The 19,117-nt window shown below is 38.6% G+C and overlaps 1 protein-coding gene across 2 annotated transcripts in view; it reads right to left on the reverse strand.

Annotated features, from left to right (window-relative positions):
- rab3gap1 (RAB3 GTPase activating protein subunit 1) overlaps nt 1-13,128 on the reverse strand; it is an 80,273-nt gene extending 67,145 nt beyond the window's left edge. Inside the window, exons 1-5 of one of the 2 annotated variants that reach the window (XM_062432382.1) lie at nt 13,055-13,128; nt 12,889-12,944; nt 8,419-8,497; nt 8,184-8,316; nt 224-302 (exon numbers count right to left, since the gene is read on the reverse strand). In XM_062432382.1, coding sequence (XP_062288366.1) covers nt 224-302; nt 8,184-8,316; nt 8,419-8,497; nt 12,889-12,944; nt 13,055-13,072 — 365 coding nt within the window. In that variant the 5' untranslated portion in view covers nt 13,073-13,128. The remainder of the gene's footprint in view (nt 1-223; nt 303-8,183; nt 8,317-8,418; nt 8,498-12,888; nt 12,945-13,054) is intronic. The other variant, XM_062432383.1, reaches the window with a different exon arrangement.
- Nucleotides 13,129-19,117: the final 5,989 nt, after the last annotated feature.

Genomic DNA, 19,117 nt, shown 5'->3' on the forward strand with positions numbered 1-19,117 from the left:
AATCAATAATCATTGACAGTTGACAGAATTTCAGGCAGGTTCTGCTGTTAGGTTAAACTGTGCTCTCAATGAAGTAAGCCATACTCCAAAAAAGATTAAGGTGGAAGTGAAATCTTATTACGGAACTGACCCATGTTAGCACTTTCACAGAAACCAGGTCTGATTTTCTAAATAACTGTGAGTAACCTGGCCTCTGTTGCATGTACTGAATAACTGAACTTACCATCTGACCAGACAGTGGGCTCGAGGAGGGAAGTCATTGTTCATGCACAGAAGGTCTTGCATTGCCAAAGGGAAGGTATCTGCACGCAGGAAAGAGAGTTGTTGGAGGGATGACTGGTGCAATCGCTTACATGTTTAGTCTTAAATTATTTTTTTTAACAAACATATGGAAAATTTTACATGTGGGCATGATAATAAGGATCATTTTGTGGGAAAGATATGTAATAGATAAATTAAGTGTGTACTGGAAGCAAAAAACAACAACAAAGAGTGAAAAATAAAATGACAGTTAATAATAAACAGAAGAATAGTACATGAATAGTTCTAATTTAGGTCATTAACTATGTGGAGCTAAAATATAGTAATCAAGTGATAATTATATAAGCTTTTTAATTATTATTACACTTAATAATTATCTAACAAGCAGTTTTATTAAGGAACATAATCAGGTATATTTTTGACTTGTCTGATAACTTGTTATTGCCTTTGTGAGTTAGATACTTTTCAGACTTTGGGCCCCATCTTGCATCAGGGCACAGCGGATGGCGGGCGCAACACACGTGTTTTTGTTAGTTTGCCCCGATGCAGTTGTCATTTTCTCGCCATGTGCCCGCGTTGTCTAAATAGCAAATGCACTTGCACTGGTCTGTGCGCCCATAGGCGTGTTGATCTCAAAATGAGGTGTGGTCAGGCACGTTGTAGGCACATTGTAGGCAGGTCTACAGTGCGCGTACACTCTGCCTGTTACACACACAGGGACAGGCAGCAGCACACAAACATACAAACAAATAAACGTTGCTATTGTTTGTGGGGGGTTCAGCACATTGGAGAGTGCCGCTGCGGACAGTCCTAACAACTGTATGAGGGGTTATTACATAATTAAAACAGTTTATGAACAATATTTAACAAATATTTGTGAGATGATATTGATCAGGTTTCTGTACTTTCAACAATTAAAACCCTGCTGAGTTTACCTGTTAGTCCATGACTGAAGAAAACCATTTTAAAAAGAACTCAAACTGTAATTAAAGATACATAAATAAAAACAAAGCGCCACAGCGTCTGTGTGGTGTGCAGCTGTATGCAGGGTGACCTGAAAGGAGGAGACGTGAAAATATGGAGCACAAAGCCAGTTGTTGGTGTTTTTGTGGAGAATGGGTCTCAGAACCACGTCTGCCTCGCTGCCACTTTGTGATTTTATCAACAAGAAGTGCATCTGCACATTTGAGGTTAAAACATCTGTATTAATCTGTTAATGAATGTGGCTGATTCTTACAGTGTCTGTTATCCACAGCTGTTTATACTGTAGGACTGATATGTTGATAAGTCTGCAGCCTCTGAGATGCTGCACAGAGCACAATGCCATTACACACAGCTGTTCACTGTTTATTAAATCAGCTGATGACACCAGGCTGCTGCAGTATAACCACACACACCTCTACACTAACAGACTGGTTGGTTATATCTCCATATTCTTCATCTTTATGAATTCAATGTGAGGTTAGCAGCTCATCAGCAAACTTTCTTTCAGCCCAAGTAACTCATGTTTTATTCTTGAAACACATTGTTTGACAAAAGCACCATTATAATAGCAATCTGCCAAAGTGACGCTCCTGGCTTTTAAAGGAAATGGGAGATTGGTTTACTGCGTGTTACACCCAAAACACACCTATGATTAATGAGGGGACTTAAATCCAACCCTTTTAGACCATGTGCCTGACGATTCGCGCCATGCGCTATAGATCGTTAAAATGGGGCCCCTAATCTTCATTCTTCCGCTATAGATAATTCCTCAATCCATTTTGTCCCTTAAAAAGCAAAGACAAAGACTAGTGAACTACCCAACAATTTAAAAAAAACTATGAAAAAAGGTTAGGGTTTTAATTAGTCCAAAAATATAAGAAAATAAATCAGGAATATCATGTGAAATACAAATAATTTAAATTTTTATTTGAAGCCTCAGTGTGACTGTAGTGGCTGTGCTTTTAAATTTGGGATTGCAATTCATAGTTTTTCTTTGCACATCTCAGTTTTCTTGAACTTCATGAGAAAATCAACATATATACAGTGTAATTACAACACCTGTACTGTGTGATCACAGTGGGTTAGAAGTTACAGAAAGATGCAACACATGTCTGAGCGGGCATAAACCATTGTATAAAGATTACATGACTCTGGAAAACATGTTGGAAAATCTTTGCTTTCCAATGCAAAAAAAATTATTAAAAAATTTGTGTGGACATAATATTTGTTCAAACTGCTGAGCATAACTGTTGGCCTACAACACAACGAATTAACATTTTCTGCTTGACTTAACACTCAAAATATACTCTTACATTAAGGAATGTTATGTACCAAGGTCCTTTTAAGGTACCTGTGATTAAATCACTTCTTATAGAAGCCTACTCTTGATTCAGAGGTTTTAGCCAACTATAGACCTACAGTGCATCCGGAAAGTATTCACACCCCTTCTCTTTCCCCACATTTTGTTATGTTACAGCATTCTTTTTTTTCCTCATCAGTCTACACACAATACCCCATAATGAAAAGCGAAAAAGGTTTTTTAGAAAATGTTAAAAATAAAAAACAGAAATATATATCACATACATAATAATATCTCATGTATTCACACCCTTTACTCAGTACTTTGTTGAGGCACCCTTGGCAGCAAATACAGCCTCAAGTCTTCTTGGGAATGAAGCTACAAGCTTGGAACACCTGTATTTAGGGTATTTCTCCCAATCTTCTCTGCAGATCCTCTCAAGCTCTGTCAGGTTAGATGGGGAGCGTCGCTGCACAGCTATTTTCAGCTCTTTCCAGATATGTTCAATCGGGTTCAAGTCTGGTCTCTGGCTTGGCCAATCAAGGACATTCAGACTTGTCCCGAAGCCACTCCTTTGTTGTCTTGGCTATGTGCTTAGAGACATTGCCCTGTTGGAAGGTAAACCTTCGCTCCAGTCTGAGGTCCTGAGCGCTCTGGAGCAGGTTTTCATCAAGGATCTCTCTGTACTTTGCTCTGTTCATCTTTCCCTCGATCCTGACTAGTCTCCCAGATCCTGCAGCTGAAAAACATCCCCACAGCATGATGCTGCCACCACCAGGCTTCACCGTAGTGATGCTATTAGCCAGGTGATGAGAGGTGCCTGGTTTCCTCCAGACATGACGCTTTGCATTCAGGCTAAAGGGTTCAATCTTGGTTTGATCAGACCAAAGAATCTTGTTTCTCATGGTCTGAGAGTCCTTTGCCTTCTGTCAAACTCCATGCGGGCTTTCATGTGCCTTTTACTGAGTAACTCTGGCCACTCTACCATAAAGGCCTGATTGGTGGAGATGGTTGTCCTTCTGGAATGTTCTCCCATCTCCAAAGAGGAATGCTGGAGCTCTATCAGAGTGACCATCGGGTTCTTGGTCACCTCCCTGACCAAGGCCCTTCTCCCCCAATTGCTCAGTTTGGCTGGCTGGCCAGCTCTAGGAAGAGTCCTGGTGGTTCCAAACTTCTTCCAATTACGAATGATGGCAACCACTATGGTCTTCGGGACCCTCAATGCTGCAGTAATGTTTTTTGTACCCTTCCCGAGAACTGTGCCTCGATACAATCCTGTCTCGGAGGTCTACAGACAGTTCCTTTGATTTCATGCCTTGGTTTCTGCTCTGACATGCACCCTCAACAGTGGGATATAGACTATGGGTGGAACGGTTCATTAAAAAAATCTGTCCCGTTCAGTACGCTTGTCACGGTTCTGGCACATGTGTATTGTTCGGTTTGTTCGGTTCATGACACGCGCAACGTAAGTCTTGCCAATAACCCAGTGAAGTTTTTTTTTTTTTTTCATTTGGCACGACACAGAGGCGTTACATTATTATACGTGGGACCTATGGAGGATGGAGGCTTTTGCTCCGTGCAAAGCTTTCCAACAGTACGAGCACCGGCAGCTACGGAACTGAGAGCGCGCTCAACATCTCCAGATAGGTTGATTATAACAAAGCAAATGTCAGGTGTGGCGTGTGAGAGCAGCTTGAAATGCATGTGTCTCACGGCCAATGTCTGAGAATTGAGAGGTCTGAAATTTATTTGGTATCCTTGGCAACCATAGACTTGTTTGTCAAGATTTGATTTCCATCATATAACAAACTGAAGGTTTTAAATTCAGATATTTTCGGGTTGTATGCATTTACTCAACAAAGTTATGAAAATGTAGCAGAGTTTTTCCGCTGAAAACATTATCAATATATAACTGCTGCTGCAAAGATTCGAAACCGTGTCTGCTGAACTAATGACGGACACACTGCCCATTACGCAACTGCTTCGGTCCTACATAGTGATGTGACAGCCCAATATGTTTGCTAATACAGAAGATAGATATTGGCAACAAATAATTTCTAACTGACAAACTGACGCTTTTATGCATTCACTGAAGAAAGATTATGAAAATATAATACAACTTTCCCGCCAGAAATGTCTTTAGAACAAACATTAGAGATGAAACCTTTCTAAATTCGCCTTTTTCTGTTGGCGTGGAAGATGAATGTTCGCCATGTTTTCACGTTGTTATACGTCTAAGGTGCAAATAGTTCAGCTGTGTGGCCGAGGCTATTTGTACCAGGGGTGCAAATAGACACTCCGTTATTAGTGTTATTATTATAATTAGTATTATTATTCCATGTGCCACAGACGGATTTGAGCAGCATCAATAAAACAGTTTCCTTGTCTGTTTTTCTCTGTTATCCTGCAATATGTTTATGGAAATAGGCTTTATAATGTAGCCTGGGATAAGTTACACGTTTTATTTTAGAGTTGGCTTGTTGTATTTTAGCATTTTGAGGCAAATTGGTCCGTTTGTACAGGAGACGTGCAGCAGCAGCTGTAAATAGATCAATGCGCATATTAAAAAAATAACTGATGCAGAAAAACAAAGTAGCACAGGATATTTCTAGTAACTTCAACAAACTAATGAATTTATTATGGAGCATGCATGCACGATGGTCTTCATGTGACAGCTCTTTATATTGTTATGATCTTTTCCTTCGTCAGTTATGGTCAGGTGGGAATCCCTCCTGATGATGTGTTTCTCCATGGGTTAATCCCAGAGTGTGTAAAATAATGTTAATTCATCTGAGGCACTAATTTATAAGTTTCCTTAATAAATGACTTATGTGTAAAAAAAACCCAGAAAAGAACAACATAAACCGAATCGAACTGAAAACCGTGACCCCAAAACCGTGATATGAACCGAACCGTGGATTTTGTGAACCCTAATATAGACAGGCCTTTCCAAATTATCCAATCAATTGAATTTACTACAGGTGGACTCCAATCAAGTTGTAGAAACATCTGAAAAAAAAACGTGCGCTCGATTCAGTCAACATTAAAAATATACTGCATGATCCTTTACGGGCTCCGTAGTATTGTGTGTAGATTGATAAGAAAAAAAGGAACTAAATCAATTTTGAAATTAGAATACTTTCTGAATGCACTGTATATCTAACCTCCCCTTTCTCTCTAAGATCCTTGAGAAAGCAGTTTCCAATCAGCTGTGTAACTTTCTACATAACAATAGTTTATTTGAGGATTTTCAGTCTGGATTCAGAGCTCATCATAGTACAGAAACTGCACTGGTAAAAGTTACAAATGACCTCTTAACTTCATCAGACAATGGACTTCTCTCTGTCCTCGTCCTGTTAGATCTTAGTGCTGCCTTCGATACTATTGATCATCAAATCCTGTTAAAGAGACTTGAACATTTAATTGGTATTAAAGGAACAGCATTAAACTGGTTTAAATCCTATCTGTCAGATAGATTTCAGTTTGTAAATGTTAATGATAAATCCTCCATGCAAACAAAAGTTAGACACAGTGTTCCTCAGGGTTCAGTGCTTGGACCAATATTATTCTCCTTATATATGCTTCCTTTAGGTAATTATTCAGAAACACTAATTTTCATTGTTATGCAGACGATACTAACTACAGTACATCTTTAGAAACACATTATCTAATGATATAACTACTCTGGATGGCATTACTTTGGCCTCCAGCACTACTGTAAAGAATCTAGGAGTTATATTTGATCAGGATTTGTCCTTCTATTCCCACATAAAACAATTTTCAAGGACTTCCTTATAACATTGCAAAAATCAGACACATCGTGTCTCAAAATGATGCTGAAAAACTAATCCACGCATTTGTTACTTCTAGGCTGGATTATTGTAATTCATTATTATCAGGCTGTCCTAACAAGTCTCTAAAGACTCTCCAGCTGGTCCAGAATGCAGCTGCACGCGTACTAACAAAAACTAGAAAGAGATCATATTACTCCTATTTTAGCTTCACTGCATTGGCTTCCTGTAAAATTTAGAATAGAATTTAAAATCCTTCTCCTTACTTTTAAAGCTCTTAATGGTCAGGCTCCATCATATCTTAAAGAGCTTATAATACCTTATGTACCTACTAGAACACTGCGCTCCCAGCATGCAGGCTTACTTGTGGTTCCTAGTATCTCTAAAAGTAGAATGGGAGGCAGAGCCTTCAGTTATCAGGCTCCTCTCCTGTGGAACAACCTTCCAGATTCGGTCCAGGGGGCAGACACCCTCTCTATGTTTAAGAGTAAGCTTTCCTTTTTGATAAAGCTTATAAACATAGCTTTACAAATGTGGCACCATTTAAAAAGGGAAATAAACAGGCTTTCCAACGTTATAGGATTAATTGCCAAGAAGCATTGTTACAAAAAAATAAGACAAGAAACAAGAAATATTCTACCAAACACAATTTTTTTGTGCTGTGTTTAGTAAGGGTCGGATTTTTTTTTTCCAATGTGCTTCTCTCTCCTATCCTCTCTCTCTCCTCTTTAAAAGTGCCTTGAGATGATCTCTGTTGTGATTTGGCACTAGATGGTTGTCAAATAGTTTCTGTACATTTACAGTATATATTTACACCCCTCACCTCTCCACTGCCATCACAACAATTTGACCTCAAGTGCACTTATGTGCAATAACTGCATACGCACTTTAAATTATTCAGATTTTTTTTTATAGTTGCTGGTCAATGCAACTGATTTGTTGTTATTACTTTTCACTATGTCCTGGGACCTAGGAGCAAGATGTCATCATCTCATCATTCATAATGTTGCTGGCCAGGTAGCAGTCCTGCTTAGTCATCCAACTCTAACAATGTGACAATGTGTGCACAACTGGATGTTGATGACCAGAAAAGGTCAAGGTATGCTTTTTAAGTGAATGTGCATAACAACAACTCAATACAGTAGGATTGGGCTCTTTGGGAATCTCAAAATTCTATTGAATTCAGATGTGTGGTGTCCCATTTAATTCAGAATCAATTATCAATTCAAAACCAAAAAAGGGGCACAGTTTAAGTCTTTTACTCAAGAATTCACCGGTGTCCTTAGTCCAGTGAAATGCAATCAGAAACATAACTGGATGTTAAGACATACCATCATTGTCCAATACACAAAGTGTGTGTAGGCAGATTTGGTTTAATTTGTTTAAGTGCTGCAGCATTGGTCAGCTGGTCTTGGCTTGGCTCAGCTGTTGTTGTTGTTGCTATTGTTTTGGTTATGGCACAGAGAGTATTCATAATAAATATGTTGGAGACCAAGCAGTCTGAAGTTGGTTCTTTTTTCTCACAGGGATAATTGAATCATACATTTACCTCATTATTTGACACTTTGGCCATATTTAACATGAACATCCAAAATTGTAACATTATGACTGAAAATGAGGAAAAGGTCCCTTTAATTAACATTTGAATTTATGAGTTGATTCAGAATCATACAAGATAAGAATCACAATTCTTATGTGAATCGATTTATTTTCACCCACCCACTTCTGACTGTTGTTTTAAGACACTCGTACTAACGTACTACTGTTAATATGAAGTTGAAATGGAGCTGTTTAAACATTGTTATAATATACACTACATATTAGGGCACATTCCCACATGACTGTACCTTCTTCGAGCTCATCCTTTCCATCGTCCTTCTCACATTCTTGTTTCAGAAAGTAGTGAGTTATGGAGAACTTAAAATCAGCGAAGTTAATCTCTTGAGACTTCTCCCCCCAGGTACCACTGCTGTATTCACCCTGTGTTCATATAATGTAGTGATATAACAGAGTGAAGGTGAGACATTTCTGGTCACTGGCGTTATTCAGCTGAATATTCAGTTCTTAATTAGTGCAAAATACCTTCTCTGGGAAGAACTTTCCTCCTGAGTTTCCAATCAGCTTCCAGTCATTTAGTACTTCTTCAACTCTGGACACAAACCTGCAATCAAATAAAATGAATGTTGAGAAATATATATATATATATACACACATATATATACCTGTTATGTTTAATATGACCACTAGGGGAAGTATTGTTTTTTTTGTGTAAAAATTCAACAGGTGAAGTAATCACAGATGTTATATAAGTCTGAGGCCGTTGGAAGCACACAGTTCTTACCATATACTGCAAGTCAAGCAATGACTCTTTTTCATTCTGCACTAAAAGTGAACATCACCCAAATGGACATTTTGGATACCTGATTTCATCCTTTATGATCAATTTCTGATGAATATGAGTCAAGTCATCACCTGCCAAGGGGACTGAACAAAGTTTGTAAAGTCACTACAAAAGTAAGAACCTTCCAGGAGGAATGGACGATGCACTTAAAGCTGCAGTCTGTAGTAATGACTTAAAGTGGACTCCAGGTCCCTCCTTCTTCTCTCTGCTTCACTGCAGCCCTGCTTTCTAAGCCCCTCCCCACAGAGGAACCTGCTGTGCACGCTACATGCACGTGAAGGCTCGTCCCCACAGTAAGAGAAGAAGCCTGTTTGACCGAGTGAGAGCAAAGCATATGCTGCACAGGGGAGGAGTGCTGCCATGTGAGAGCACACGCTGTGCGGGGGAGGGGTGTACAGCGTCATTGACACTCCTCCTGGCTCTGATTGTTTTTTTGATTCGGGAGCGGTGGAATTTTTGTAAATCATTTTACGACCACTGGGTGAACCCAAAGACGGTGGATTTTGTCACAGCTTATCTGTATCTTATTCTACTGTCAGATCATAATGACAATTTTAGTAAATATAACACAAAAATAGTTACAGACTGCAGCTTTAACAAAGAACTCTGATTTGATTAGAAATACACTGGGCATATGGAGCAGTGACCAGCACCAAAAAGTAAACAGTGCTACAAAAGCGAAAGGTGACATAAGTGCCATCAGAATAATATGAATTTAAGGTTATCAGGTTAATAGCTCTGAATCAGGACTTTCAGTATTTAAAGAAAGATGCTTGAGAAAATGAGTGTGCTAAAGTCAACAGGTTACAGTTATTTCAAGGGGTACATATTTGCACTCTTTTGCATTTTTTAAATCTAATTGTCAAACTGTGTGTTAGGCTGCCACTCAAAATTGTTTGTGTAATTTTAGCCTGTAGATTCAACCACATCTTTTAAGCTGTAGTTATTTACAGCTGACTGGATACAGAAATTAATTTTAATATATTCAAATTTGATACGCACATTCAATTCTGAAATCAGATTCCACTGACTGATTCAATACCAGATTAAGATTGGATAAATGCTGACCTCAACCCTGATTACAGAAAAAAAAAAATACAACTTGTGTCAACAGTAGGTTTATTGTTGATGTAAAAACATCGTAATTTTTCCTAAAAATGTTTAACCTGCTTTTTAATCTGCTCCTACTTTCGTTTTTAACTTCAAGGTCTTTGTATATATGTTCTTATTTATTCATGTTTTTTTATTCTGTATGAGCTACTGGATACATGAATTTCCCCAATGGGGATGAATCAAGTATCTACAGTACCTATAAAAATTATTCACCCCCTTGGATATTTTCCCCTTTTATTGCTTTTATAAATGGAAACATGGTCAATAAGATTTGGCTTTTTAAAACTTTTTCTTTTTTTCCTTTTTTTTTTTTTTTTTTTTTTACAAAAAACAACTCCTTAATGTCAAAGTGAAACGAGATTTCTACAAAGTAATGTCAATTAATTAAAAATATATAATATAAAAGAAGTGATTGCATAAATATTCACCCCTTCGAGTCAGTATCTAGCAGATGCACCTTTGGCCACAATCACAGCACTGAGTTTGTGTGGATAGGTCTCAGTCAGGCTTGCACATCTGGACACTGCAATTTTACTCCATTGTTTGTGGTGATGTGTAGTGTTTGGTGTCTGCCAAACATAGCGTCTAGTCTGATGGCCAAAATGCTCCATTTTGGTGTCACCAGACCAAAGAACCTTCCAGTTGGCCTTGGAGTCTCCTACATGACTTTGGGTGAATTCTAATCAAGATTTAATATGAGTTCTTAAACAGTGGTTTTCTCTTTGCCACTCTGCCATTAAGCAACAGTTGTTGTATGCAGAGTCTGTCCCATCACAGCTGCTGAAGCTCTTAACTCCTTCAGAGTAGTCGTAGGTGTTGTTGGGGGCCTCAATATCCTGGCTTTTAGTGAACCAAAGCACAGCTTTCCTTTATCCGCTGAGGGCAAAGCTGCGGCCTGTGGGCAAACCAGCAACTGTAGTTCCTTTACAATCACGTCTACCTGTGTTAGCAACTTAGCTTGCTCGTGGGTTAGCGCCATCTTGAGCGAGAGAAACAACAAGCTTAGTCGGCCAGTATCAGGTGACCCGTGTCCATAGCCTCTGTGCTGTGCACGTTTATCTGTGTACCAAGCTTTGCTTCTTTCTCTCTCTCTCGATCGGCGTTTCTTTTTTTCTCTCTTCCTCTTACTAACCACACACACACACATACATACACACACACATTCACATCCCACACTACTCAGGTGTTGGTGAGGTAGCATAGGATACAAGCTAAGCTACATCCTAGCCTCATTCATTCGCCACGTGTGTTGCTGTTGAGCCGGTGTGTTTTGGAGCTTAGACCACGAGTGGGCGCCCTCGCGCCACTTTGTCCAGCAGAAACAGTGCCCCATATCCACTTCCTGTTCTTGTGCGATGAGACTGCGGAGTCCGTCAGCCTGAACCCCCCACGCTCCTGAACAGCCCCCTCTCTCACACACACACACACACACACACACACACACACACACACACACACACACACACACACACACACACACACACACACACACACACACACACACATCTGTTTATTTGTACAGTCATACACATCTGTTGTTGTTTGTCTATTAGTTATAGTGGCAGTACAATTTTACAACAACTACAACTTTTCATTGATTAAGTTGTTGATTAATAATTTGTTAATAAATTGTTATAGCTTTAAAGAGAAGCATTTTTGTGATCATTGTATATATATATATATATATATATATATATGTATATATATATATATATATATATATATATATATATATATATATACACACATATATATATTATATATATATATATTCTTTTTTTAAATTCTGACTGATTGAGGCTAATCAGACAGTTTGGTTATTGTTCCGGTTTACCCAGTGGTGCCCCATATTAATCATTAGAAGTGATTATTCTTTAATTTCTTGTTAATAATTAATAATTATTAGTCATTAATAATAACCAAACGCATTCCTTTCTACTCTCACATGTATGGTTGCCTTGTAGCAACTATCATCTGCATTATAGCAGTCCCTCCTTAGTGGAGCTAGTTCTTACATTTTGGTGCTCAGCAGTGAGGCCATGAGTTCTAACAAATAGTGCTCCTGTGATGAGACTAGATTTACTCCCCTAAATAATGGCTTCCCCATTATTACTAGGTCCCAACAATGGTGTCCCCTTAATGAGACCCCGATTCTCAAGCACAACAGTGTGTTGGTGGCCTCTCTCACCAGTCTCCTTCTTACACAGTCACTGAGTTTGTGGCGGCCGCTCTAAGCAGATTCACACATTTGCCTTCATGGTGTAATTGTAGCAGGAATACAGATGAACCAGTGACTGGACCTTCCAGACACAAGTGTCTTTATACTACAATCACTTATAACACATTCGCTGTACTCAGGTGTCTCCATTTCACTATTTGTGAGAATACGAAAATATGTTTTTGAAAAATAAACCTTGTGGCACATGAAGGATATTAGTCTGTATGGTATACAGTTAGTTTGACATCCTGAGGTCAAAAGGTCAGGGAGCATAATAAGGTTATTTATTTATTTTAATTGTAAAAAATTGACGAAACGATATATTTGTAAAATAAACCTTGTGGCACATTAGGGATATTATTCAGTATGTTATACAGTTAGTTTGACATCCTGAGATCAAAGGGTCAAGTAGCATAATAACTATTTATTTATCTTAATTGTAAAAAAATTTGACAAAAAGATATATTTGAAAAATAAGCCTTGTGGCACATGAGGGATATTATTCTCTATGTTATACAGTTGGTTTGACATCATTCACTCAAATGTTTGAAGCACATAATAGGTTTGTATTTTGAATGTCAAATGCATGTTGAATATTAACTTAATGTCGCTACAAACGGCACATTTGTTGTTTGTTTTTGTTGCACCAAGAGACATAACGAAAGAAAATGGCTTAACTTAAGATGTCGTGATGCCAAAAGAGACACAGCAAGTTGCTGTCGTACTACGTATCCTTATTATTTTAAATCATTGTTATAATCTAGTGTATAATATTTATAAACAAACAATTCGAGTCAGCATAATGAGGATAAACTCCTACCGTTCCCACTCTGACGCTGTGGTGAAATCGGTGATCTCAAACACCTCTGACTCGGGCTGGAAGAGAAGGAAACAGGTTCAGAATAAAAATAAATCATAGATGTTGTTTTAAGTGGGGAATTAACGTTTAGACCAGTTCGCTGAGTTATTTGGCTAAAGAAACTCACATCACTGTCAGCAGCCATGTTAGTATCTTGCTCTTCCTTGTTGTTCTGTCACTGTTACCATTACCCAAATCGCACATGCGCAGTTGGGTCCGCCAGCATGGACAGTTACGTACGGCAACTCCACTGGGAAAAAATACATTACATCGCGATTCGCGAGAAAATATGAATTTTTGGGCCCTATTTTAGCGCATGACGTGAAGCGCGAGGTGCAAGTGCCATTAGGACGTGTCCAAATCCACTTTTTGCTATTTTAACTGGGGTGGGGTGGTCAATGCGCCAGGGCATGGTCCAAAAGGGTTTGATTTAAATCCACTCACTAATCATTGGTGTGTTTTTGGCATAACACGCTATAAACCAATCAGAGTGTCATCTCCCATTTCCTTTAAAAGTCAGGAGCGCTGTCACTTTTGTCATTTGCCAAGCAATGCGTTTCAAGAATAAAACACTACTGACACTGCGCTCTGTGCAGCATCTCAGAGGATGCAGATGTATTTTATTTATTTACCTTCAACACCAGCCAACCAATTCTACTGAGAGACAAACTGTTGCATATGAGAGTGGATCCACACCTGGGGACTCATGTACAAAGACGTCCGTGGATTGGAAACGCTACTCACTGAAGTGGAGGCGCGCAAGAAGAAGTGGAGGCGCGCAAAAATGTACTATTTAGCACGCTGTCCTCCGGCATAAACAATAACAGCAAGATTTTTAATTTTCAATCAGGGGCTTGTTAGAAAGATCTGAAGCTGTAGTTTAACCAGGCGGGGAGTTCCGGTGTCGTGCCTAAAAGTGATCGTCTGCCAGAATTTGATTTCTGGCCGCGGGAGCGCGCACAGCAGCCCGTTGAGCAGTAGCGCTAAAAAGTCTGATTTTCTTTGGATTAAACGGTCATAATATGCATATACACACAACTGTACGTCCGCAATTATAGCAAAGGTACACTGTAAAGAATTTCCTGTAGAATTGACAGTAAGTAGCAGGCAAAAAAGTTGCCAATAAAGTCCTGTAAAAGTGTTGTTAATTACTGTAAAAATAATTACAGTATATTACTGGATACCTTTTTTTGTGGTTTTATTTACAGCAATGTATTGGTTTTTTTTAATATTAGAAACAACCATTAATTGTATTTGCTAACAACATTATCTTGTATTCCATTCAAATTACATGAGTAACCTGGAAACTAATGTTGCCAGTAAATAACTGTAATTATTCATAATTCAATATCTTATTGTAAAATGTTTTTACAGTTAATCTTTGTTTGTTTGTCACATTTAGCAAATTAAGCACACTGTGATTGCTCATAATCTAAAATGTATCAACACTACATTAGATTATCTTCAGCTGTGAAATAAAACAAGAGTCAGTGCTGCAACAAAACAGAACATTTATTAATACTCAATACAGTTTAACGTGTAAAAACTAACCAGATTTTTGGAACTTTGTTAGTGAAATAAAGTGCCATTGTCTGGTCTTTTGTGACAGGATCCAAGCCATTCAATGTCCATTCATTTTTTGAGGAGTGCAGAGCAAGGCCGTAGCCAGGATTTTTCAAATACCGAGGTCAAAAAGAAAACCATGACATATGTATTACATCAATATAATCCATGATGTATTTATACCGCTTTCTTGCTGTGCATTTCTCAGTCATAGTCATTCTTGTGGTTCAGTTCTTTCTCATCACTTCCAATTTTGCAACTTAAATCAACTCCTATTTCAGTATTCTACAACTTCCATGGTTGTATATTCAAAAATGATAACTCCAATATATTATTTTCTTTGTTTGTTCTTAAAATGTGGAATGGAGCACGGCCTGCTGGGAAAGGGAGAAAAGGGCTCATCCAATGAATGAACAGTTTGCAAAATGTAGACAACATATTTCTGGCGATCTACTGCAGCAAAAAAAAATTCTGGAAGTGAGAACTATATACCTGCAACTTAAAAATCTCCAGTAATATGCTGTGTATATTTGTGAATTTGTGACGAATCTGCTGACGGAAGCCCAACACAGCTGGAGCTGTTCGGTAAGGAAACCAGTTAAATTGGAAACCAGTTGGGACATAATACCGGGACCGGGGCCGGTGGATTCCCAGTGGATTTCAAGGCCTCACTCCGCCGCTGGCTATAGCAGACTACTTTCGTTTTGACATGGCAGCGGTATCAGCAAGTACGTGTCACGTGACGGTCCGTTGATGCAAGGATAATTGTCTCAGCTATTTTCACTTCACAATGAAATGAAACCTCAAGAAAAAAATATCGAGGACATGACCACGTTGTCCTCAATGGTAGCTACGGCCATGGTGCAGAGACATGAAGGCTGACACCGCTGTTCCTCTTCTGCTGCACCTTCCCACTTCTTGGACTGATCCACTTGTTCACCTTTGTGCCAATGGTTGGGTTGATCCTGATGAGGCATCTGAAGTCACAAAATCTGAGAAAAAGACAATGAAAAACATTGTTTACAAGAGACAGCAGAACCCCAAGTTCTGGAGACAAGCTTATCAGTTTTACAAATGTTCAAAACTGCAAAACAATGGAAATGCAGGGAGTTGAATAAAAATAACTCCGTTATTCATAATGGAAAATGTAACAAAATAATCCACTAGCACCCCTTCAAGCACATACGTTTTGTCAATTATAATGATGGTCTCCTGATACAGTGATTCTGATACTCACCGCAAGAAAATGTTATCTATGATATGTTATGATGTGTGTTACAAGAGGAAAAATGTTCCTGATAAGGTGAAAAGTATTTTGGTCACAGTATTTATACAAAACTGTCAACTGACTTCAACCTGTTTATCAAAGTGCACAGTGCACAGAACATTTAAGATGTTAACAAATCAATTTTACATAAAACATTTATAAAAAAAATAAATGAATGCAAAAAATACATACAGGTATACAGCATAAATAACATGTTTTATGGAAACAACTGTAGCCAACACAGCATCAGTATGGCTAAGAACATCATCTGGTCAGAGTCACCTTTGACCCTAGGATGAGTAAACTGGACCAGGTTTGATATAGAGACTGATATGGTCTCTCTCTTGGACAAACAAAGATCCATTAACATTCCATGGAGCAACCCAAAGTGACAAGAACTACATAAAAGTAACGAAAGACAGATTTTTGCTTTCTTTGGACGTCATAATTTATCAGAGAGACTTTACTAACCCTTTCTACCATTAGATCAGAGTCACACAGACGGCCGTCATAAATTATGAGACACTGAACATTCCTAACTTTCCCCTCTGTGTCTCCTGAAACCACACAGAGCATGAAAGTGAGAGAATTAGTGAATAAGACTTAAACAAGAACGTTTTATTACTTAGTATGGTTTAGACAATACCAATTACTTATATCAGTATCAATTACCTAAAGAAACCTCCATTGTAACAGTTATTACAGCCATCACAGATAAATGGGTATTTGAAGAACTGTCATTATACTTTCTCTTTTAGTAAATTAGCAGGCTGCCCGAATAAATCTCTAAAGACTCTCCAGCTGGTCCAGAATGCAGCTGCACGCGTTCTGACAAAAACTAGAAAGAGAGATCATATTACTCCTATTTTAGCTTCACTGCATTGTCTTCCCGTAAAATCTAGAATAGAATTTAAAATCCTTCTCCTTACTTTTAAAGCTCTTAATGGTCAGGCTTCATCATATCTTAAAGAGCTTATAGTACCTTATGTACCTACTAGAACACTGTGCTCCCAGCATGCAGGCCTACTTGTGGTTCCTAGTATCTCTAAAAGTAGAATGGGAGGCAGAGCCTTCAGTTATCAGGCTCCTCTCCTGTGGAACCATCTCCCAGATTCGGTCCGGAGGGCAGACACCCTCTCTACTTTTAAGAGTAGGCTTAAAACTTTCCTTTTTGATAGAGCTTATAGTTAGCCAGCTCCTAGTTTATGCTGCTATAGGCTTAAGACTGCTGGGGGACTCCTACCTCCATGATGCACTGAGCTCCTCTCTCCTCCTCTCTCTCTCTCTATCCATCCATCTATATCCAATAACATTCATGTACTATTAATGCATTCAATAACCTACACTTCTTCCCCAGAGTTGTCTGTGCTTTCTCATCTCACAGGTAATCTGGGTCTGTAGACGTCTGGATGACAGACTCCAGTCCCGGACCTTCTAGCTTCAGTGTTTATTTTCTATGTGCTTCTCTCTCTCTCCTATTCTTCCTCTCTCTCCTCTCTACCCCAACCGGTCGAGGCAGATGGCCGCCCACTTTGAGCCTGGTTCTGCCTGAGGTTTCTTCCTGTTAAAAGGGAGTTTTTTCTTGCCATTGTCGCTAAGTGCTTGCTCATGTGGGAATGTTGGGTCTCTTTAAAATTAAAACCTGAAGAGTTCGGTTTAGAACCTGCTTTATGTGTAAAGTGCCTTGAGATAACTTTGTTGTGATTTGGCGCTATACAAATAAAGATTGATTGATAAACACAAATGTTAGTATGAGAATGTTACTTAATATGAGAAAGTGTTACATTGATGTTATGGTTACATTATGGTGATAATCAATTATCTATCATGGAACATAGTAGTGTCAGTGTCAATAATGCCAGAATGATACATCCTGTGTTCTGTGTTACTATGTTATAGTATGCATTTTATAATGAGGATGAAATACTGAATGAATGATGATGATGAAAAGTTTCAGAGTAAAAGCTGACCTGATTGGCTTGACACTAAAGCCCTCCCCAGGGAAAAAACGGCTGCACCCATCTGAAACCCATCTTTGTCCTTTCACTCTTCTTTGTTTTTAGCCTTCTGCCTTTTTGACTTGACTTGGGCTTTGCTCCAGGTTTCCTCTTTTCCTTTTCTTCACCTCACACATTCTTACCTTAGTCACCTTATCTTATTTTAATCTTTAGTTATTCTTTATCTAAGTTTTTAAAAGTTTTTGTAACCGTGTAACTTGTCAGAAAACGTACAGAGAAAAGGCCCTTTAAGTAAACACGTCATTAAGTTTTGCATTCAGCCTGTTTGACCCTTTTTGAGGATTTGACGTGTGGCTAACGCTGAGATCTCTCCAGAAAGTTATTAAATAGTGAACTAGTTAAATTTAACTTTTCCTCCATCTGTCGTCAACCTGCGAGCGCTTTTTGGGCAGACAAACTTCTGTCAATCCTATGACAACAACCACCGGAACCAGGCAGTCGGAGAAACGGCCAGCCGAACCGGACCACCTCACAGGACCCCGCCCGGACCTGCGGCGCGCTCTGAGATCTTCCACTTGGTGTTTGTACGCGTGGTTCTGAAGAACGGACAGCTGAGGCCCGCCATGGATGAAAGTAGGATCCAAATATTGCTTTAATCAAGGTTGATGTCAGATCGAGTAATTCAAATTTTCTTTAAAAGTAAAACTCAGTAAAACTTATGTTTCTTAGTTTCCACATAATAACATATCCTTCATTTAAATTCATCATTCACCATCATCTTTCATTCATGTCGCTATATCGAGTAACCATATGTTGAATTCATATTGTATTGCAAACTCATCATTACATTTATTTATACATCATTTATTAGTAGTGTGTAGTTAATAAAATCCATAAAACTCAATCAATGGTGTATGTCTATTCTTTGAAGTGATACAGGGGATCTATTGAACCGTAGAGCCATGAGCTTTAGATATTTGACTGATTCCGAAATTTCTTGATTTATTAATTACGATTTATTGATTTATTAATTGGCTAATCAAACAAACAGCCAATTAAATAAAATCTTTTCCTTCAATAATCCGAAGGTGGTGCCTCTGATTAGATAACGAGAGCTACATTTTGAATATTTTGAATATAATAATCCATAATCCTCCTACACAACAGACTGGGCAACTATGCACTATAGGCTTTCCCTCCAACAGTTTTCTAACCTTGAGGGTTTTAGATAATTTGCTGGCATTCCCTGTCCTGCAGGTGACGGGGCTAATGCACGTAGCTAGCGTTAGCTTAACTTAACCAGTTTTGCGCTAGCTAACATGCAAAAACGGTGCAGTCTGAGTCCCACACCCCGTATATTCCGTATAAAACACGACTAAGATAAATAAAATGATGAAATACA

Source organism: Scomber scombrus, chromosome 13 (assembly GCF_963691925.1).
Source record: "Scomber scombrus chromosome 13, fScoSco1.1, whole genome shotgun sequence".
NCBI lineage: Eukaryota > Metazoa > Chordata > Actinopteri > Scombriformes > Scombridae > Scomber > Scomber scombrus.